General features: G+C 44.9%; 2 protein-coding genes across 9 annotated transcripts; both read right to left on the bottom strand.

The window, feature by feature from the left end:
- Positions 1 to 865: 865 nt before the first annotated feature.
- Positions 866 to 12,306, bottom strand: LOC147269534 (palmitoyltransferase ZDHHC21-like). Of its 7 annotated transcripts, XM_086186394.1 has the most exons (11): positions 11,907 to 12,306; positions 10,558 to 10,609; positions 5,697 to 5,930; positions 4,375 to 5,543; positions 3,959 to 4,051; positions 3,477 to 3,526; positions 2,378 to 2,489; positions 2,111 to 2,246; positions 1,859 to 1,975; positions 1,656 to 1,699; positions 866 to 1,331 (listed from the first exon to the last, which is right to left on the bottom strand). In XM_086186394.1, exons 6-11 carry the CDS (start codon positions 3,484 to 3,486, stop codon positions 1,199 to 1,201), a joined length of 552 nt encoding a protein of 183 aa, XP_086042520.1. In that variant the 5' UTR covers positions 3,487 to 3,526; positions 3,959 to 4,051; positions 4,375 to 5,543; positions 5,697 to 5,930; positions 10,558 to 10,609; positions 11,907 to 12,306; the 3' UTR covers positions 866 to 1,198. The 7 variants fall into 7 exon arrangements, with proteins under 7 accessions (XP_086042520.1, XP_086042503.1, XP_086042526.1 ...); XM_086186377.1 differs by having other exon boundaries at positions 4,375 to 5,930; XM_086186400.1 differs by having other exon boundaries at positions 3,477 to 3,522; positions 4,375 to 5,930.
- Positions 12,307 to 14,633: 2,327 nt separating this feature from the next.
- Positions 14,634 to 21,332, bottom strand: LOC147269533 (uncharacterized). Of its 2 annotated transcripts, XM_086186355.1 has the most exons (8): positions 20,762 to 21,332; positions 20,215 to 20,457; positions 19,794 to 19,931; positions 19,463 to 19,532; positions 19,272 to 19,370; positions 18,907 to 19,010; positions 18,362 to 18,684; positions 14,634 to 17,872 (listed from the first exon to the last, which is right to left on the bottom strand). In XM_086186355.1, exons 1-8 carry the CDS (start codon positions 21,281 to 21,283, stop codon positions 17,845 to 17,847), a joined length of 1,527 nt encoding a protein of 508 aa, XP_086042481.1. In that variant the 5' UTR covers positions 21,284 to 21,332; the 3' UTR covers positions 14,634 to 17,844. The 2 variants fall into 2 exon arrangements, with proteins under 2 accessions (XP_086042481.1, XP_086042491.1); XM_086186365.1 differs by lacking the exon at positions 19,794 to 19,931.
- Positions 21,333 to 22,763: the final 1,431 nt, after the last annotated feature.

The following is a 22,763-nucleotide window of genomic DNA, read 5'->3' as shown; positions in this document are numbered from 1 at the left end:
GGCAGAGTTGGGAAAGTGGTTTTTAATATTCAAATATTAATTAATCTGTTGTTTCCTGCCTGCCAACATGATTTTCTTTTTTTTTCGTGCTGCTCAGAATGTAATTCAAACTTATGTATTTCAATTAGAGGTTAATTTTGTGCGTATAGGCACGACAGTCATATCTGCCACGGGGTACAGAGGGGTTTGATTGATTTAATTTCTGAAGCTTGATAAAGCCTGACAACATGTTAACATCATGTCCTCTATCTAACTGGGTTTTATTCAGTGTTTGTAGGCCTGTACGTTTAAGAATCCTGACTCTATGCTGCATTACGTCGTCCCACATTCACCATCGAATGCTTTTATTCTTTTTGTCACAGGATTCAGGCATTTTGTGATTAGAAAACTCTTTAATGCTTGTTTTTAATATTTGCTTCCTGCTTTTATTCTGTACTATATAGCTAGAATGTCCTCATTTATTTTTCCTAGACACAGCAAGGTTAACACCATCTTTTTCTGGTGTTTGTTTTTGAAGGGAGGCACCACTACGTTATTTGCCTATGCCGGTCATATGGTTTCTTCTTCTTCTTCTCTTATTTTGAAAGTGTTCCTCCTGCTGTCAGAAGCAGGTTTGTCTCTTAGGCGCTAACTCCTCTCCAGCTAAGATGTGTTTCTGCTGGGTGTTTGGTGATCTGATGCCTTACCTTGACATTATTCACATGGTTTACACCTTAAAGCAATGATTAACAACGGTTTCATTATTAAACGCACGGCTACGAAAACAACCTTCTAACTTGCGAAGGAAAAACAGCTGATAACTGTTGTTTAATTTGTAAATCGTAAGGTGCCGGAACGCTGAGTGCATGTGACAGCTCAGGGATGAGAGAGGGGCACAGGTCCAGACACTTGAGATGTTCTCCCTTCAACTCCATGACATCTCTTCCCCATCAACAGTTTGCATTCCCGAGTGTACATCTGGACATCAATGATAAAGATCACAATGACGATGGACTTCACTCATTGTGAATCTACATTTCTTCACAGCTTGAATTTTTTTATCAGCCAGTCACCAGGAGCTTCAAGCTAAATGGATGTGCACTTTTCAACATATTTATGTCAGCACACAATTCAAGAAATAAAAAAAAACTAAAGTTCTTCAGTGACAACAATCAAACAGTGACTTTGTACAGCCAAGATTTTCACATTTTAATGACTCCTATACGATTGCGTAATAGTCGTGTCTGGCTTGGAGCGTCTGTCTCTGTCTCAGCGGGACGAGCCACAGGACTTTCCAGCGAGTTCCACAAACTTCTGAGAGAGCAAACTGCCAGGACCTCCGTGTGACAGAGCTGGAAAGAAAACATTTCAAATACTCACTTTAGAACGTGTGACAAGAGAACTGTAGACAATTAGATGCTTTGTTCTCATGCTACTCTCATATCTGTCAGAATCATCTGGCGCTAGCAGCTAGGTAGCTTAGCTTAGCATATAAAAAACAGAAGTGACAGGACTTAAACTCTGTTACGACTCTTTAAATGGATTCCACAGTGTATTTGTCCAGTTTAACTCACAATCATAGAAACGTTCCACAGTTGAATCCTGTCTCTCAGCGTTGTAAACTGCTTTAAACCATTTCTACAGTTGAAAAAGTCTCAAGAGGTCAACTTACTCACCCGTCACCTGGGAGTTGAACTGCTCTCTCAATCATGGTCGTGTCCTGTTGGGGGGTAAAGAACAGTGGAAGATCAGGCGTCATCTTACAAAATAAACTCCACCACAAAGTTGTTTCTTTAGGAAGAAAACACAAATCAAACTGGAGCAGTAACGTTCACCTGAAGCAGGAAAAGAAGTCTAGAGGTCAGGAGTCAGTACTCACAGAGAGGATGCCTGACATCTGGATGCAGGACAGGACGCTGATGCCAGTCAACATGAGGACGCTCATGAGTCCTGAGGCTCTCAGCAGACCCACTACGTGCCGCCCTGTGAACGTCTCCTGGTTTGGAAAACAGAAAACATCAGAAAGACCAACGCTGATGTGCACATTTCATGTCTCAAACACCACCGGTAGGTTCTGAACACATTTTGCCAGCAGAACCTGTTGACCTGAGGTCTTTCCTGCTGGATGTACCTGGTCTGGCGTGGCTAGCGGCTGGAAATAGAAGTGGTGGCAGAAGACCAGCATCAGTGTGAGGAGACTGAGGACCAGCGTGTAGAGGCAGAGCTGCAAGAGCCAGTGGTTGTCCTCTCCTACACAGTTGTTGATCCTGGAGGACAATGAACCCTTGAGATCACATCATCTACCTCTGTTGTGTTGACATGACCGGAACCTTTTGATGTATTTGTGTTTTTAACACTGTTTTCCTCTGTGTGTGTGTGTGTGTGTGTGTGTCCTCACCAGGGACAGTGGTGGTCCATCCTGCGTACACAGTGGCCACAACGCCTGCAGTGGTGGGACCTTTTAGGTCTTATTGCCTCGCATTTCTTGCACAGCGTCCAGTGCTGTTGCTCTGTGGCACAAAGAGAGAGAGCGATCAGTGGCGTTGTGGTGGTTCTGCTACAGCTGACGTGGTCACACACTCATGGAGCATTCAAGTAGGACTTTGGTCTGCTGACCAATCCAGGAGGGTTCATTTTACCACTTTACAATAACGCAGTGATAAATAAACATAATGGTGATGTTTGGTGTGCTGAACCACAAAGGCATGAACCTTGAAAAGAAAGATTTATGAATAAAAAATGAAACGTATGCATGTAACACATGGAGGAGAGGAATTAAGAGGCCATCTTGTCTGTGTCCTCACCAGAGGGAGGGATGTGAGGGTCCACAGGTGGTCCACAGGGCTAAGTTGGACTCCTTTCCTATCCAACCCTCTCCAAACCGTCTAACTCGTGCCATCCTCTCTCCTTCTTACCCTCCTCACTGGGATAATAGACTTGATGCACAAGCTCCACTACTTCCTGACAGGAAGAGCTTGATTTCCTGTGTATACTTGAAGTTTAAGTGATTTATCAGCCGGGCAGTACTATTCTTGAATATCGTGCACTTTTCTGCCAAGTGGACAATTCAAAATCTTACAATTACCCATTAAAGTAGTACTCTTGTTCTTACATGTCTGAGTTGAGCCTGGTGACACCCAGCGTGCACCTGATAAATCCCTTCAAACAACAGTCTGGTACATGATTGAGACGTCGTCCTCCAGTCAGGAAGTACTGGAGTGTGGGCATCAAGCCTTTGAAGTCTGAAGCTGATTCTCATTGTATTTTGCTCAGTTTTTTGCTACCTAGTGGCAAAACTTGACCTTGTGATGTAATCAACAGGGGAGGGGATGGGCAGCATTTAAAAGTTGAAATGATTCAAGAGGAAGGGACCAACCTCTCCCTATCCTAACTTTCTCTCTCTCTTCACCTGTTGGAAATGTCCCCTTCTACTCAATAGATTCAGCCCCAGCAGCCCAAACAAGTGATGCCTCCATTTACACTGCTTTATGACTCACCTCTTGACATCCGGCTTAGGCTTTAGTGACTGCCTCAGATCCTCAGCTGCCTTTTGACAAAGAAAAACAATCATGATCCCATTGTTTCCCTCCATGGACAGCAATCCTAAATATACTACAAGGTACTGTATATTCATGAGGAAGACAGAAATGACATTTCCTTTTTTACTATATTGGAGAAAAAAATGGAGAATAACCCATGGAGACCAAATTTGACACCCTTTTAAAATCCCATGCTCAATGTATGTGTGAAGTTACACTGGTGGGAGACATGGAGTGAGTACTAGAGAAAGAAAGAGACAAAAGGAGAGAGGGCAAGGCCAGTAGGGGACAACAGTGTAAGAGCAGGAGGAAGAGCAAAAGAGGGACTGAGAGGAGATCAGGGAGAAACACACAAAGTGTGAGAGGGAGAGAGTGGTAGAAGTGGAGAACAGCTGATCAGTCTGGTATTGGTTACAGTTCCAAATAACATGTCCACCTACTTGCCTTATCTTCAAAGAAGACAAGAAGGCTTCCTTCTGTTTGATGTTCTCACAGCGCTGGAGTTGGTAAGCAGACAGTCTCCTACATGCATCCTAGTGATGCCCCCACAAACACGGACAGACGGACAAAAAAACAAAACAAACAAACAAAAACAACCCCACATTGATTCCATGTCTGTCAGTGTCAGAAACAGGTGAACACACAGGTGCTGAGGCTCATCAAGTCACCAACATTTCCTCACTTGACCACCCCATCACCTTGTTTTACTCCACTCAGGTAAAGCTCACACAGGTCTAAGCCGGTTTAGTAAACTGTCATTTTGAAAGGGCCAGAAAAACATTTGAAACATTTCACATGGTCGCACAAACCAGATGATGATCAGTTTAGACAGAAATAACCAACAAACAACACGTACATTCTCCATCTGGGCCATTATGGTGGGGATCTGTCTTCCTGCAACTCCACTTTTGGCATTAAAAACCTTGATCAGGTCGTCAGTCCGACGGTCCAGTTCTCCAAGCAATTTGGAGGTCAGAGGTACTGTTGTTAATGGTATAAACTCCAAGTTGATCAGTAAAAGACAACGCAGACAGGATCCAGATTGAACCGTCCATACAGAAGGTCACTGATAGACCAAGTTACTACACTTCAGATTCACACGTTCCTCACTGACATCAAAGAGTGCTGGCCATCTGTTTAGGAACTCTGGAATTGCTGGCTCCTGGAGAACCTCCTGCCTCCTGATCGAGAAGGTATGCTGGATCATCTTCTTGATCTCAACCTCATCCTTTCTCTTCTTTTTTACCTCTGTCAGTAGAGCCCCCCTTTCTGCCTCCATAGTCTCTCTTCCTTCAACTCTGGGCCTGGTTGGACAGAAGTTAACCTCTGTCTTCCAAGGCTTCTTGATGTTGGCGCTGGCTTTTCCTGGCCTTTCCGTTTGTTCTTCAGAGAGTTGACAGCAACCTCAGGATGTCCTGCTCGGCTGATCATAGTAGGAATTTTAGTTTTACATTAAATGCCAGTCTATGAATCTGTTGGCCTGACATTTAACATCTTGTACCACCCTGCACTGGCACAAATGTGTTGCATTGCATTGAACTCATTATTTCCGGTGTGAAGCATCATCTCGGCACAGTATGACAGGCGAGGAACAACAAACAAAGAGTTTGGGCCAAGAACAGGACCGGGTCTCGGGTGACGACAAGTTGATGGTATCATTGCTGCAGCAAGAGTCAGAATCATTTGGTTCATGTGATGAGAAGCTGACACTGGAAGGAGTACGTGGGATTGTGGGGCCGGCATCTCTTGTGAGTGGATTGGGGCTGCTTGTCTCAGAGGACATGTACACAACTTTCATAGTAGCTTCATGTTCAAGTTCTGAAGTTGACAAGAGGTTCATAAATTGATCATCCATTTCTCTCTCTGTACTGAAGACTGAATGGCTCAGTCACTTGGAAGAAAGTCTATTTGAAGAGTGAATTCCTCCACAGTGTTTGGTATTCCAGATTAAATGGTGAGTTTCCTTGCATCATTCTCACTCCCAAAGACGACTCTGAAAGTTCCTTTTGTTGCCATCCTGCTTTGCTAATCGAAGGTGGAGACACGAACAAACAGAGCGGACAGGTCTTAGTCTGGTTATTGAAATAGTGAGTGCAACATTCCTGAAATTACTTGTGTGTCGGGCAACTTGTTTGAAAAAAAAACTTGGTTTTGCCTCAAATCTTAATGTCCACACACCCACAAGAGGCCCAAAGCACGTGATCAAGTGTGGACAGTGCTCCAGATGGGGGTGTTGAGGTTTCAGTGTCTCCCCTGGGATAAGCTCACGTAGTCTCTGACTGTGCTCAGACACTCTGATATCAAGGTAGGCCATTGTCTCTTGGGTGTGAACAGGTGCCACAAGTAACTCTACAATTTCCTTCAGGTCCAGTATTCCTTGCCAAGCAAGCTCATCTTCTGGTAGAAGGTCTCCTATCAGAAATGGGAGCAAACGTATCAGGCACCAACTCTCATGTGCACTGCCACCTACTGTCTTCCTATGGAACACTTGTGTGGTAGAAGGTGAGGCAGATTCTTTCTGTCACTCCGCTTGAAAGGAAACTTGAGGATACATGTGTTAAGAGACTCCAGACTAAACTACTTCTTTGAGATCAGAATGCTCAAACACAGTGCTACTTCAACTGGGACAATCCCCTCAAACAAATCATGCACTGTATCTGGGGGATAACCTGTGCTGACGTGAAAATGGTAAAGATGCTCAGCTCAAGGGCAAGCTCGCCTCACTCCAAAGCAACTCGTTTCAGTGTCCTGTGCAGTCTTTAGATGTGCTTCATGTATTTCTTTGGTTCGAAGAGAAAAAGAACCTGAATAAACATCAGCTGACTGGATCTCTTCTTTCTGAGCAGTACAAAATCTACCAATGGAATGGCCAGAGAAGCTTTCTACAAAATGTCCGTGTAGGTTCTCATTCATCCAGGTCATCGTAGATCGAAGCGAAGTAAAATCTGGTCAACTGGACGTAAGTTTATCTTGAAGACGTTTCACCTCTCATCCGAGAGGCTTCTTCAGTTCTAGTGAAGAGTGTGGAAACTCCAGCTTATAAACCTATGTGGGAGTGGTCAGTGCTATTGTGGTGGAAACGACCCTCCCGAGACTCACCTGGCCTCCCCAAACGACAGTCGTTGTGCGGTGTCAGGGAGTTTCAGGGGTGGTCGTTAGGGAGTTTCACCGAACACTCAGATGCTAATGGGCTGTGCTGGCATCAGCCGTTCCACATGGGTCTTTCAGCTGAACTCTTTGGGGAAGCTTTGAAAGGACTTGGTTATAAATAGGTGAAAGGAAATGTCGCAGTGGGATAGGGGATCACTATGTTTTTTTTCTCCTGCCTTCTTCATCTTCCCTCCTCCTGGAGCTCTCCTCCTTTCTGGACCTGGAAGAGGATTTTACAAAGGTCCAGTCTGGGAAGCCACAAGTTTTAAGTGCTCTTTTCAGATGCTGCTGTTCTTTTTTCCGGCCTTGGACGCTGGTGGGGATGGTCTCCGCTCGGTGTTGCAGCGTCCTGATGTCGCACGGATCTCTACATAGGGGAAACCAAACAGCCCCTCAGCAAGCGCATGGCCCAACATAGAAGAGCCAACTCTGGAGGACAGGACTCAGCGGTTTTCCTCCACCTCAAGGAGGAAAGCCACTCCTTCCAGGACGACCATGTCCAAATCCTCGACAGAGAGGACAGATGGTTTGAAAGAGGAGTTAAAGAAGCCATCCACGTCAGGATAGAGAATCATCTTTGAAAAGAGAGGAGGTGGACTGCGACATTTCCTTTCACCTATTTACAGCCAAGTCCTTTCAAAGCTTCCCCAAAGAGTTCAGCTGAAAGACCCATGTGGAACGGCTGATGCCAGCACAGCCCATTAGCATCTGAGTGGTCGGTGAAACTCCCTAACGACCACCCCTGAAACTCCCTGACACCGCACAACGACTGTCGTTTGGGGAGGCCAGGTGAGTCTCGGGAGGGTCGTTTCCACCACAATAGCACTGACCACTCCCACATAGGTTTATAAGCTGGAGTTTCCACACTCTTCACTAGAACTGAAGAAGCCTCTCAGATGAGAGGTGAAACATCTTCAAGATAAACTTACGTCCAGTTGACCAGATTTTACTTCGCTTCGATTTTCTACAAAACAAACCAAAGCATGGGCACCCAAATTGTCAGCAGTAACACTGTGCACTGTACCTTTGACGAAAGTCCCAAGGGTTGAAACAAAGACACCACGCTCTTCTAATGGAACAAGATCATATAATAGTGGCTCTTATATTTTATTATATCCATGTATTTACATCATTACTCTTGCACAAAACTGCTAAATAAATAGAGGTGAGTGCTGAATGAGAGCCAGGTCCCAAGTTATTGAAGGTGCCATACAGAGGTTGAACGGGGTATTAATTCTTGTTCTGTGGTGTGATATGTAACCCCACAAAAAATGGTTGGGTCTGTGATGGCTCAGAACCTTCCTAAAGGCTCACTGAAACCGCTATGTTACCATGTTGGGTTTAGAATGTGTCGTTTGTCCCTATTGGGGTCGTTTCTGACCTTATCTGGCAACCTCATTATTTATGCAAGTGCAAGAGTTGACGGCGATCGGTTGCCGTGGTTTAACTGGCAACCTCATTTAACGACTACTCTGTGATTGGCTGCCCTCACTGTCCCTGAAAAGAAAGTACTCCCACTTTCTCGGCTAACTGTCGCCAGTGCTAACTGTGACTGCTACTGTCAATTGACAACATTCCATATCATACAACAACATTTGTAAGATAAGATACCAAGTAGCCATGGCCCATTCGCGGATCCAGCCATATATGCAGTGGCTGGTTGGCCGTGGGGAACACCGGGACTTTTCCCGGTGGCCTGGCCCATTGGTAGCCTGCCTGAATGGTGAGGTTCCTTCCCCCTCAAGCCAAGCCAGGCCAGCGAGCGCAGATAAAAAAAGGTCTCAATTCTATCGAGGCCATTCATTCAATCAATCTGCTCAGCCTGTCAGTGCTGCTGCTGCAGTCTCCAGTTTGTGTCGCGCAAGCAAGCGAGCGACACAAGAGCGCTGCACTCACTTTGCTCACTCGCATAATCGCCCCCTCCCGAAATATGTCGAAGGGGCGTGTGTCAAAGGGGTTGGTTCAGTGTGTGTGAGTGGGGGGGGGGGGGGGGGGGGGGCACTGACTGAACTGTGACGGAACACTTCAGCCACAAACTCATAGGTCCATTATTCCCGCGGCGATTAAAAAAAGGGGAGATCCTTCAAACAGAGGTTATGACACTGCCTCACACTTCGTGTGTATTCCCCACAACTGGGGGACGTTGAATAAACACCAAAAACACGAAAACAATGATTTTCAATCTAGGGGACCTTTAAGAATCCAGTACATGCTACACAACTTGTGCTTCTTCGTGATGTGCCCAAAGGGTTACACAATTCAAAGTCATCAATGTATAAGGTTCAACAAATTTTTAACTCATCATCTGACAGGAAAGGGTTTTCTTTAAAGTAGACACCGTCTCTTATGGAGTGATCCTGCTGGTTTTCAAGCTGGTCTGTGTTGCTGCCCTCTGTTCTGTGGCTATCAATCACGCTATTCAACACTTCAGGAGAATCAAGTATCTGCTGCAAAGATCCCAGTCATAGGATGTATTGAAAGGACCTGCTTGTTTTTTGATCAAGAACAAACTCTACTGGCTCGACAACCTTAAACACTTCTTTATTGTACTCCTTTCTCTTAGAAGCGGTTGCAAGGGGGCCACCTTTTCCCAGTGCTTCTGCCAAAGGATGAGATTTACACAGTGAATCAGCTAATTCCTTGATAGCCACGCCATCGACCTCAAAGTTTTTGTTTGAACAAATTTGAAATACTGCTCCAAGTTGTTGGCACAGACACATTACTCTGCAGTAGTGGAGTTCATCAACCAATTCCTCTGTTGCTGGAGATGGAACATGAAAACAGTGTTGTTTTCATCACGCTGGACGAAAACGAAAATGGCGACGTCAGACCCCTTTTTTCCATGACGAAAATGAGACTAAGTCGAACGTCACCATCGCCCTGTAAAAACTAAACTGTGACGAAATTGTACACATTTTCATCTTACGAGACGAGACTAAATTGTTAGTGGGTGGACGATCAAAGTTTCAAAACATGCAGGGTTTTTCCGCCAATTATAACATGCGTGCAATGTCAATCAAGAGCTCAAACATCAGAACGGAGCCAGCTGGAGCTGTTGGTCCTCATGGTCACGCCCCCATCATCAGGACACACGCACTAAAAGCCTCTATCGCGCACGCAACCACATGCACACACAGAGACAGTCTGGGCCTGTCTGCAGCGGACGAGTCTCACACCACGGCAGCAGCAGCGGTGTCGGGTGGTTGTGAAAAGCGGGATGATTAAAGTTTAGCTTTAGTCTATGTTAGGCCAGCCCTGTGATGCTTTTCTGTTTTGTATTCAGCCTAAAGTTTTGTGGTGGTGGTGGTTACACCTCCCCCGTGGTGCAGAGAGCGCTTCCTCGTGCTACATGCTAAAGCTAGAATGAACGGGGCTGCCAGGGGCCTCGCTAATGTTGGCTCGTTTAAACCAGCCCTTCTATAAATTTAGCATGTTATGAAGAAAACCCCTGTCGTTTTCGTCGACTAAAACGAGACTAAAACGATCAGGGATAGAAATGACTAAAATGTGACTAAAACTGAGAAGCATTTTGTCTAGACTGAGTGGATTATGTTTACGATTTTTATGTGAGTTCAAAGTACCATATATGTTTGACTGATATGGACATCCCTCAAACTTACAAGTTACATTTTCATACTGCCTGAGGTGTTGATTACTATGACTGAAGTTTTCCTGTTCTGTTGACAGTTCTTCACACCCACAAATCTGACATGAGAACGTAGTGGACTGAGCACCTGTTATTTCTAACTTGCTGTGTGTTCCATAAGTGTGACTCAAAAGGTTTTTCCAGCTTGTGAATGTGCAAGGACAGTCTAGATACACACATGGATACTGGCCTGTGTGGCTATGGAGGAAATGTCTCAGCTTAATACGTTTTAATAACTCCTACCTGGTCGATAACGAACTGTCACACAATTAGCAGGGCCACATTTAGACAGCACCTGAGAATGAAGACACAGAACAAATCAATGAGGTGATTTGTAAAATCAGCTGCTCTCCAGCTTGAGTTTCTTGTTAGGGTTTAACAGCTTCCATGATGTTATAAAAAAGCACTCAAAAAGCCAGCTCCTCTTCACAGTGCATACATACTACAGTATATAGCAATACCTGAATAACCCTTACATGCCAATTTGTCGGAGATCAGACAATTTTATTCTTGTTCAGTTCAAGTTTTTTTTTAATTACCGTTGAAAAGCCCAATTTACTGAGTGAAAATCATTTCATCATTGACCCACATTTATTTTTCCTGCCAACAACAAACAGAGAAAATATCTCGCTCATTGATGCAATTCAATGGACTGGAGTGAATCCATGCTTCCATGGTAACACACACACAAACAGATGAGCAGCACACTCCTTATTACGGACAGTCAGCCGATGAATGAGGAGAAATTAAGGGCACTAGAAAAGGCAGCACCACTGGCAACGTTTAACAAGCAGGAAAGTGCCAATCACGAAAAAGGCGGAAAAAGACGAGTCGACTAAACTAGTTTGGAAAACACTACAAGAAAGTGAAGCAGCACCAACAATTGTTTTTCTGCACAAACTAACGACACCATTTTGGTTCAGTTTGGACGGAGTCAGAAGGCTGCGTAAACTTAGAATGACCATTTAAATTATATATATATACATATATATATATATAAATATATATATATATATATATATATATGTATATATATTTTTATAAACACACACACACACATATATATATATATATATATATATGTGTGTGTGTGTGTGTGTGTGTGTAAAAAATGCAGCACAAACCATTGTCTATATTTTCACTTAATTCTGAGTGTTGTGGGGTGCCAGCTTCATGGAGGTTGCGATTTGACCGCTCCACACAATGCTAGGCTGATGCTAGCAGCCATCCTAGCTAACATACATCCCCCTCCCGACGCGATGACTCGCCAGTTTAATTGCAAATTTACATGAATCACAGAAATACCATCTTTTGCATTAAAAACGCATAATTTTGACAAAAGCCAACAAGCCGTACGACCAAGCTAGCTAAGATGCGGTGAAATAGCTAGCCCGTTAGCTATGATGCTCGCAGGCGTCATGGCTAATAGCATGATACACGCAATGTGACCAAGTTAAAACTGCTTAAAATAATCAGGAACTACATAGATTTTATCATCCATGAAATGATTTTGATATGATGTGATATGAACGATACAATTAGGAACGATACATACGGGAGTGACAGGACACAGGATGGATGGGAGTGCTTACCGTCACATGGACAACTGCTGATACCCACAAGGGCTTGACTGCTGACGTCCAACGGAAGTGAATGTTCGAGGGTCAAACAGCCACTCGGCGCGGTCCGCTCGTATTTTAAAAACAATTTCAGAGCTCCTCAATCTTTTTACACTCACAACATTTTTTTTTTTATTTAGCAATGAACCGCTGCATGTTTAAAAGTTTTAAATAATGTATTTTGCCTTTTAACTGACCTTGTCAGCTCAAGCCATTTCATCTTGTCTTTTTCGTTGGAAGGATGGTTGATTTATCTCCAACCCGAGGTCTCAGCGAGGGACACAACACTGAGGCAGATTCCCAGTGAGAATGTTTGGACCCGAAAGGGATGTTGACACGGGCGCATAGTCAAGGTTGAAGGACCGAATTCACCTCTCATAACTTCTATGAAAACCGATCACATGAATTTTAAATGACAGAATCTTGTTTGTTGTACAATTTGTATTATTTAAACCATGTTAGTATGGATTAAGTACTTCTAGTAATACATTTTAGAATTGATTAAATTGTGCAGATTATAATTAATTTTTATGCATACATTTAAAAAATATTAGTTTTTAAAGAAAACAAATAGATGTAAATGCATAAAAATTAACTCTGCCATGAATCATTTCTGTCAGTGTACTTTTTATTCTACTTTTCTCTTGCAGTTGTAAAATTCATATCTGCTTTTTGTGCGGAGAGCCTGCAAGAGGAAGCACCAGAGACTTGTGTTTGCTCCAGATCCCCTCTGCTTATCCACCTGCCAGGTTTTCCACCTTCTTTTCTCAGGCTGCTTGTCATTGCCTGGACTAGGATCCCAGAATCTTCATGACATGCAGACACCACGCTGTTTTTTTTAGCTGGGAACTCTCTTTTCACCCCACATGTTTAGGACTTCTTGTCAAAGTTCCTGCCAAAGTCATTCATTTTTTTCAAGATGACATTTCTGGGCCTTTTTAAATCTATGGAAGTGTTGGGAACTCACTGACAGCGTGCAACTAGAACAGACCCTCTCATGACAGGACAACATGCTTTCCCGTGGAATGAGCATCCCATGCAGGATCCTGGGTATGAATGACGTGGCCTGGCAGGAGACGAGAGCCGGGATGCTGCATGTCAACTGTAGTCCTGAGGCTGGAGGTGTCATAGTTAACAGTGGAGGGCCCCTTGCCACAGTTGGGGGAGCTGGGAAGGCTCCCAGAGGCCCGCATGTACAGGGAATGGACAGGGCTGTCAACGGTACTCCAGGGACACTGCATTACTGACATTCTGAATGGCCTCCAGTGTGGCAAATGTTGACCACACCAGCTGCTGGACAGTGAGCTCTCAGTTCATGACAGAACCAAAAGCTTGTTATTGCTGTAAAGGTGAGACTGTAAGCTTTTGATGGATGACAGGTTCAATTTGAAGGAAGGACAGGGAAAATCACCCAGGAAGCATCAAGAAAGTGTGGCTGCTTTTTGCATCCCTGAATTCAGCTGAAAGCTCAGGCAACTCTCTACCACTGAAATGACCAGAATCAAATGAGGTATGACAAAAAATAAAAAGTCAGACAACATGAGAGGATGAGGACATTGAGCTGGGGTGTAACACAGCATTTGAACACTGGAGGGCAGTATGCTACCACAACCAGATCAAGCACCACTGCTGTGCTGCTGCAGGTATGGCAGATAGAATGCACAGATTTACTGCTGACATGGAACAAAGACTGAGTTGTAAAGTAGAACCCTGAACCCCAACCCTAACCCAGGTCTGCTTCTTCTTCTTTTTTTAAACCTCTTTGCTTTCAACTCCCTTCATCTTCCACCTTGCCTGGGATGAGGCAATAGAAATGCCTATTTTAGTGGGAAAAAAAGCCACGGGTGGAGGTGTTGCTCATGTCAGCAAACATTTGACCTCTGACCCCAAATGCAAGGCCAGGACTGGTCTTCATGGACCTGGCGGGCACCAGAGTTTCCAAGAAGTCGAGTCCTAACTGTAAGGAGACCGTTTACCTGGGAAAGCCAGACTTCGTGGACCACGTTGACCCAGGAGATGGAGTGAACCTTGTCGACCCTGAATATCTGAAGGACAGGTACAGTAAGACTTTGTCACACTCACCCGTGCGTTCTGATATGGGCGTGAAGACCTGGAACTGGAACTACCGGACCTGACTCAGAAGATAGCTGACCACCTGGGTCTGGAGCTTGGGAAGGTTGTGACCAAGACATCCAGCAACCAGGAAACATGCATGGAAAAAAGGGTGGGTAAGCTTTCATTTGATGTGGGATGAGTTTAATTTGAAGGAAGGACAGAGAAAATCACCAGGCAGCATTAGGAAGGTTTTTGCTGCTTTTTGCTCCCCTGAATTCAACTGAAAGGTGAAGCAACTCTCCCAGGGGCTGTTTGGGCCCAGAAAGTCCAAAATTAACAAGCTTGGTGTCTCTGGAAAGGTCAGACTTCCACCTTTACATTGAGTCGCTTTTTAATGGTGTTCTTTTCTTTTCTTTGACAGGTGTTGAGGGCCCAGAGCGGCAGCGGTCCCCCTGGTGGTGGTTCCTTATTCATGTTTTTTTGGTTTGCTGTGTCATGGGTGCAGTGTAGTTTTTTTCTTTTAACCTCTTGCACTCCTTATTATATTCATTGGTATTCATTTAGTCTGTTGCTCATTTTAAACTATTTTTCTAATAAAAGTATTTTTATAATTGGAAATCACGGTCCTTTCCTGTGGTATTTCTAACTGTATGCCTTTGTTCAATTGGAAGACTTGTCATTTTGAAATTTTGTTTATATCCTGGGGTGAAAGCCCCCAGGTGGCGTTGTCCGCAACTATTCCCCACCGCTCGCCTTGCCACAGTTGTTTCTGATCAAAATCCTGTAAATCTGTGTGAACCCCTTTATATTCTGGTGCCGTCCTCAAAACTGGACATATTTTATCTTTTGGATCTGATCTGAACAAATACAATATGCAGTACAACAGCGTGGCGGTGAAGGAGAGCTGCTCAGGGTTGGCGTGTAGTCTGGACAGTCATAAAATGGTCCCCTGCCTCCACCTTGTGGATGTCAGCAGTAACTGCAGTCAAAGGTTCTGACAGAGGGAGACGATTGTACACTAACCCTCACTCTGTCACTGGAGGAAGCCATCGATCCAGATGACATGACATGAATGCTTGTAAAGGTTGAAGGTCGGCAGTGACCATGGCAGATGATGGGATGGTTGAAAAGAGACAATTGAAGACTCATTTGTTTAGAGAGCACCTAGGCACTTAACCTGACCCTTCTCCTCTGTGGGGTAGAACAAGTCAGAGGGTCCAGGACCCAGCACTTACTGATTATGTAGCACTAACTGTGTTGTGTGATGTTGTATGTCTGTTATATATAAAAAAAAAAATAGAAAAAAGGAGGGGGGGCGAAACTTCTGCTGCCACTAGATGGAAGTACCTGTGACCAAATCACAACTGAAGCACTTTTGCGCTTCCTATGGACTTTTCCTTAATTAGGTGTAAATTCTTGCTTGTGTTGTACGTCGCTTTGGACAAAAGCGTCTGCTAAATGAAATTGTAGAATTGTAGAATTGTAGAAAACCTGCAAAGACAAAGTGGAGACGACCAAACAGATCATAAGAGCCCGTAAACATCAGAAGAAACCAAATATAGAAAGACAAACCCCAAGATTAGATTCTAAACTCATTCAAGTTGTGATGAGGAGACACAAACGCAGAAATAACTTCTCCACTTGACAGGTGACTGCAGATTTCAATCAGACTGTCATCACGCAGAGGAAAGACGCGTTTCCTCGTTGCCAAGCGCAGACGCAACTTCTCTGTGTCCAGGATTCACTTCTGTCATTGCTGTTTGTTCACTGTTTAGGATTTCTTCCTCCATCAACCTGCTTCTGTTGGGAAAGGAACAAATCAGCAGAGAGCTGCAGGTCAGCTGATCCGGTGCTTGGACACGGCTGAATGAAGCTGGGCTTTATTTTCTTCTCCATCGGATCACCGTCAGGCTGCAGATTGATAGAAACATAGACCAGGTGCTTCCTTCAAAGTCACAGCAAGAACTGCGGCGTCCCCAGATCACCAGTCCCACTGTCAGGTCATTTAAACAGGAATCAACTAAACCCAACCGTCATCGGGCCTGCAAAGAAATGCCACTCTTCTAAGAATTAGGATTCTATTGTGATGAGATGTCTCGGAATCATACTGAGTGTGTGCTTCTTCACAGCCATGATGAAGGTTCTGGTTCGTCCTGCAGTTTGCATAGACAGTAAGAACAGATAAGATTCATGGTGGGAGGGCCGTATTGCATCAGTTAGTGGGGGTCATCAGGGAATAAAGGGTCGAGAGACTCAGAGGTCTGGAAGATGTCACCTTGATTCAAAGACCTGAAGCTGGCCGTTACTGGGACGACTGGAAAGATGTGTGACGATTTCTGTGGAATGTGTGAGTAAACAGGAGGAAGCAGAAACGCCCAGGTGTGAGGGATATAAACTCAACTGTTAGCGCTCCAAAGTCAGCCTTTTCTTTGAGAACTTCACGTGTGTGTTGCATTGTAAAACACTCCCTCTTTACAAGAAAATACATTCAACTTCAGTTCTTCAGATCCAGTCTCTATCATGAAAAGGTCTTTAAGAAGAAATTCTTGTGACAAACACTCCCCCTTAATGTCTGTCCTACGCAGACGTCTGTCTGACGTCACCTACACACACACACACACACACACACACACACACACACACACACACACACACACACACACTCTCTCTCTCTCTCTTCTTGTCTTTTCATTTGATCTGGAACTCTTCTCTACTCAGGACAACAAGTGATTCAGAGTGTAACTTGTAGTGACTCCAACCAGCAGTCAGCTGCTCTACGTTCCAGTCAGCCAGCATCAAGTCAGTGGCACTAGAAGCTCAATCTGACACTGTTATGGAAAAAGTTAATTTAGTCTACTGATCAAAAACATCTGAAGCTGAACCTGAGGGTGTTTAAACAATTTTCAAAGAAACAATAAATGCAGCAACTTCTGGTCAGTGACTTCATTTCTTGAAAGCAATTCAACAAATAACACATTCCTCCATGTTAAGATGCACCCACATCTGGTTTAACTCCCACCCATTTCCAGGTGAAGCCCCGCCCCCTCCAGGTGCAGGTATGGATACAGATCATTCTGGTGGTTGTACAGATACAGACAGTGTTGGACTCGCTCATCCCTACTGATTATTCAGGCTACTGAAGATATGATCTTAGAAAGTGCAGAGAAAAGTTCAGCAGTTGGCTGAAGAGCCAATGAGGGACGAGCAGATGACTTTGGCTGGGATTCTTCTTTTACTGGTTTACTGGTTTTACTGGTGGAGCCTTCAGGCTGCGTCTCATGACTGAGGCTTGGTGGAGCAGAGATGTTGGTGTCAGAACCGTGAGACCCAAACCACAGGCCTGTCACTCACTTGTTTCAGGCAAGGTTGAGTCAGGAGTAGAGCTTCATGCTCCTCAGCATTAGAAGACCTAATAGTCTGCATAAGTGGGACTTCCAGAATTCTGTCCACCAAACCACTGCCACTTTTCAACTCCGAGACATGGAAGGACACGATGAGGACGAGGACCGAGCAGCCCAACCAAGTGCAACAATCCATAAAACAGCAGCCAGCAGCAGCAGAGCAGCAAGAATGCAGAGCAATGGAAGATTCTCTTTGGAAAGGTGTTTCAGTCTGTTTCCACTGACCCCTGGATGCCAGCAGGTCTGAGGAGACCTGCACTCAGGTGACCCATCTTCTCGGAGCCCCTGACCTCCATGGATGGGGTCGTTCTCATGGTGTATACTTGTTCTGCTAGCTGGTCCTTGATCTTCTCGATGTGAGTCGGACAGGCAAACATCCACATTGACTTTTGAACTGACTGGTTTCATCATGGCTGTTCCGTGGCAGGGAGCTCTGGCTCCAGTACACAGGGGTTTCAGCTGTCACCCTCACTCCTCTTGAGCCTGTACAGACAAAGTGTTATTGATGGTCAATGGATGAATTAGTGGAGTGCACACTGAAGAACAGCCCTTCACATTTGGAGCACATCAGAGTCACAGGGCAAATACGTTCTCTTTCATTCCCATTGCAGGATTCAGCATTTAGCAGAAAAGACTGGAGAGGTCGATAGCAGACATTTTGATCCTATCGACAATCACTAATTTGTCTCTTTTCATACAATTTGACTCTGGAAACTGAGACTCCCATATTGTCAGCTGCACCACTTCCCTGCTGGAAGTAGACTGAGTGACACCCCTCACTGTCACATCCAGACAGGAACATTTCATGAATGTATATGAGCACACACACAAACACACACACACACACACACACACACACACACACGCAGGCACGCACACACACACACACACACGCAGGCACACACACACACACACACACACACACACACACACACACACACACACAAACACACACTCTCTGGCTGAACTTACAATGTGAATGAAGACTTTTTTACTTGTGCTGTCTCCTTGTCCAGGTTCCAGTAGGCGGGTCTCCCAAAGTGCAGGTTGACATCAACATCTCTGAAGATGTACTTGCGGATGAATCTGGGCCACTTGTGGCTAAATCTGGGCCGCTGCTGTTCCTCAGCAGGTCTGGGTGGTTCACTAGACCCAGATGATGAGAGGGACGTCTGGCTCTCATGACCTGTCTCTGGTGAGGCATCTCCTGTCCTCTCTTCCGTACTTGGTGTTTGCTTATCAGGGTCTGGACAGTTGTTTCCCTCGACTGGGACCTCTGGATATTCGGTTGAATCCTGAAGCACAAGACAAAAGTAGAAAAGGTTCATCAGAGATCAGAAATGTCTGAGTTCTATTCAGCTTTATTCAATGTTCCAAGCTTTACGTGTCAAAATGTGTGTATTTAAAAATACAGAGATTTGTAAAAACACTCAGCATGAATCAACGTTCAAGCTTTCGAAAATAAAAGTGCATCTCTCTAAAAAAATGCACGTGTTCCAATGATTTGAATCACTTACTGATTTGCCAGAGCTCCTCTGCTCCTCCAGCAGTGGCACCAGACTACCAGCCTCTGTGGCTGAAGGGAATTCCTCTTCTGTCTGAACCATCTTGGTCTCTGTTCCTGTAAGTCAGACACGACCATGAGTGAGTGTTACAGTGGAAGCTGGTGCAGGGGAGGAGCACGGACCGAGGTAGAACCCAGTATAGAACCAGTCTGCACCATGGGGCAGATACATCCTCTTCCATTAACACTGAAGGAATGGGTGAGGTGGACTACAGCGATGACATCCCTGTCACTGTCAAATCCTTCTGTAGATTCACCTTTGAGTGCATGAATGAATGAATGAATGAATGAATGAGGGAACGTGAACTGTGTGCTTACTTGCAGAAGGATATCCACTTGCCAAAGGCTCCTGTTGTCGAGAGTGTGAAAGAGGGATCAAGAGTGATTCCTCTGTTTGAAGCCCCTTGTTTTTTCTCCCTGTCAAAGAGAAAGGATTCAGATAATGAGCCATCAGTGTCAACTGAGAAGATCCAGAACAGCTGAGTCACTCAGGAGATTATGTTTGATACCTCTGTTGGTGGAAGGTTTGGTGAATTTCTGGAAGTAAATATTCCTCCGTTCCAGCTCTCTGTCTCGATCCTGTTTGATGAACAACACATGAAGTTACTGAAGGATTCCTCCGTATTCCAGCATCACACACATTACAAATGTTGACCCAAAGCTGATGAGGAAAATCAATCTCCAATATTCGGTTCACTCAACATTAATATCAGCCTTCCAGCAAGGGTCACCTGTGCTAACGTCTAATTATTCAACGTGATCATTTATGTCCTCAAACGCCCAGAAACTGGACGCAGGTTGGGACGAGGTGAGGTCAGATTGACTGCTCCTCCAACTCACTTGTAGGTCCTTGTTTAACTGCTCTATCTGCTCTTGTAGAGAACAACATGTGTTTTGGGCTGTGGCAGCCTTTCTTTGTTCCATGGCTATTTGGCGATTGAATGCAGACTCTCTCAAATCCTGTTTTCTCTTTAAGTCCTAGTAGAAAAGACAGAAAGCCAACAAAAAGAGAATTATAATCTTAATGCTCCCACCTTGGGTTTATAATCTGATCCACATTTCCAGGCTCCAGTCATGGTCTGTTGGTGGTGACCTTCATCTCAGAAGACCTGTGTACACCCGGTACAGAGATCCTCCTCATGGATCTGATCACTAGTGAACTCCTCAAGTGAGTTCCCACTTTGACTTCTGGTGCAGGTGTAAACAAGGCTAGACACTTTTCACATCTGACGTTGAACCACATCAGTCAACACAAACATACCTCATACTTCCTGGTGATCTCAGCCCGTTCCTGTGTCACCTTGGCCAGTTGGAGGCTGAGCTCCTCCCTCTCCAACAGGCTCTCATCCTGGTTGAGCTGCTCCAGGTGCTGTATGCGATCAACAGCATGTAGCAACCTCTTGTCTTTGACCTGCAGCTCCTGTCCCAGACAGTTACGGCAGGAACGAGTCTGATACAGCTCCTTCTTTAAAGATCTGACCTCATTGTCATGCCTGGCTTGGACCTGGGAACAACAAGAACATTGTTAGAAAACTGTCACTGGAATTGAGCCATGATTGGAGAACTGGGCTCAAGATCTCTTTCTATAAAAAAGCAGTCAGAGATTAAAGTCAGAATCTAGAGCTCAAAGTCAGAACCCCAAGATTACTGCTGGGTATCAGAGATTAAAACCAGATCAAGTGAGAACTCTGAGGTCCAGTCAGAGATCCAAACTGAGCCTAAACTCCAAATTCTGACTTGTTCCTCAGAACTCAAAGTAGGCACTGCAATCATGAGATTCAAGTCACCAAAGGGACTCAGTAACTGACCTGTGACATGCTGTCCTCTGCATCCTGGAAGTTCCGCAGCGCCATCACATGGCGGTGCTGAATCCTCTTCAGCAGCATCTCTTCCTTCCTGGATTCCCTGAGCTGTTTCTGCAGCTCATGGTTTTGATCCTGCAGATCACGCTTCTGCCTCTGCAGATCACGTTTCTGTAATGTTACAACTTTGTACCTATTCTGTACATCATCTGCCTCCTTCTGCAGATTTTGGTACTGGTTCTGCAGATCACTCATCTTATCCTGCAGATCACACTTCTGCCTCTGCAGATCACGTTTCTGTAATGTTACAACTTTGTACCTATTCTGTACATCATCTGTCTTATTCTGCAGATTTTGGTTTTGATTCTGCAGATCATAGTTTTCATTCTGCAGATCACGGTTCTTACTCTGAAGTGCTCGAACCAGACTCCACACCTCCTTCCAGTCCACGTTTTGGTGACCTTTATGAGACCCAAAACCAGTGCAGGGTCTAGGGGAAGGGGACTGGCTGGACTCTGAGTTCTGCATTTCAGAGGTGTGATTAACGCTCCAGGTGTCAAGTTGTGTTCTAACAAATGTGGTGTGAATGGAGTCTCTTCAACCGCCCCTCATATAAGTGAGTTCATCACTGATCTCAGTCAGGGCAGCAGATGACTGGGAGCCACCTTCATCAGTCAGTCATCATCACTCATCCTGACCTTTCACTCATCTTGACTCTTCACTGCTGAACGGACTGGAATGACCTGTTTTCAGTTGTACTGACATCCTGTCAGCAACATTTCTGGAGTCTTTCAAAATAAAAGCTCTCACAAGAACATTTGTTTTAAGGATTCATTCATTTAAAGTTATTTGAATGGTCTTGTTGTGCACGAACATATGCTGGGTAGTTCACCTCTTCGCCTCTCATCCAAGAAGCTTCTTAAGTTCTTGCCGTCGTGAATTCCGGCTGCACCTCCTGGGGAGGGATCTAAGGACAGCATTGTAGGTGGGTGACGGGTGGTGTCTGAGGCCCCCTCCTCTGTTCAAAGATGGACGTTCTAGTTTGACATGAACGGCTTCTTTCACCCCTCTTTCAAACCATCTGTCCTCTCTGGCTAGAACAAACACCTTGTGGTCTTCGAAGGAGTGCCCCTTCTCCTTGAGGTGGAGGTGGACTGCTGAGTCCTGGCCTGTGGTTGAGGCTCACCTGTGTTGCGCCATGTTTCTGCAACTGTATCACATAACTGTGAGGTTTCTTCATGTATTTCACCTCTGTGTTTCCTGTTGTCTCTGCTCGCTTCATTGTCTTAGTCGGCGTCATGGTCGTTCTCCACGTCTCCCCTAAGGCCTTAGTTTTCAGTCCTGTGTAGAACTTTGTTTGGTTTGTCCTTTGAACTCGTCCAGGACTTCAGCCTGTTGGCTCTTTTTGTTAGGGCCTGAGCCAGAAGGGACTTCAGGCCTTTGTTTTTTCCTTCCTTTGAACTCCCAGTGTTGTGTTGTACTTTACCATTTTAAATTTAAGACTTTTGTTGTCCTCCCCTTGGCTGCATTTGGGTCCCATTTCCACATAAATCTTTGACAGTTTGCTATTTGAAAGGGTTTGCTTCCCCAGACGCTGAAGTATTTTATCTGATCACTTTTTTAAAAATTGCAGGTCAATTGAATTTCTAATTATCTTAAAGTTTTATTTGCAAATCCAACCATTTTCTGGACCTAGCATGGATTCAGTCATGACAGTGGTCACCAACTCTGACATCAAGCTGGTGTCTGCGCTCCTGTGAGAGGTCATCCACCTGTGTGTTGCTGTCTCTGCACCGACACAGCAACCTGGGCTGCAGTGGCACCAAGAGTGGGTCAACAATAAAACCAGGTTGCCCATGGACAGTGCATCTGCTGCCACCTCGACCGCCAATACTGTTTCAGATGTCATAATAAAACTGATCATTGAGTCTCCTGTAGTTGTTCTTTATCACTCTTCATTGTGCCCATGGTGTACGTGACAGCTGTCCTCTGGATTTACCCTATTAAG

The sequence above is a fragment of the Aulostomus chinensis genome, chromosome 2, assembly GCF_037954235.1.
Source record: "Aulostomus chinensis isolate RoL2024-O1b breed Wild chromosome 2, RoL_Achi_v1.0, whole genome shotgun sequence".
In the NCBI taxonomy this organism is placed as follows: Eukaryota; Metazoa; Chordata; class Actinopteri; order Syngnathiformes; family Aulostomidae; genus Aulostomus; species Aulostomus chinensis.
The sequence above is the reverse complement of the archived record's forward strand: the minus strand, read 5'-3'. Positions and strand labels throughout refer to the sequence as shown.

Bases quoted from the DNA above. Each gene is read 5' to 3' on its own strand.
- LOC147269534 (XM_086186377.1), bottom strand. The intron at 1,976-2,110 runs GTACATCCAGCA...TTTCCAAACCAG, and splicing joins CGCTAGCCACGCCAGACCAG to GAGACGTTCACAGGGCGGCA. The intron at 1,700-1,858 runs GTGAGTACTGAC...ACCCCCCAACAG, and splicing joins AGATGTCAGGCATCCTCTCT to GACACGACCATGATTGAGAG.
- LOC147269533 (XM_086186355.1), bottom strand. From the start codon at position 21,283: ATGCAGAACTCAGAGTCCAGCCAGTCCCCTTCCCCTAGACCCTGCACT. The intron at 19,932-20,214 runs GTATGTTTGTGT...CTTTTCTACTAG, and splicing joins AGATCACCAGGAAGTATGAG to GACTTAAAGAGAAAACAGGA. The intron at 19,011-19,271 runs GTAAGCACACAG...TCTGACTTACAG, and splicing joins AAGTGGATATCCTTCTGCAA to GAACAGAGACCAAGATGGTT.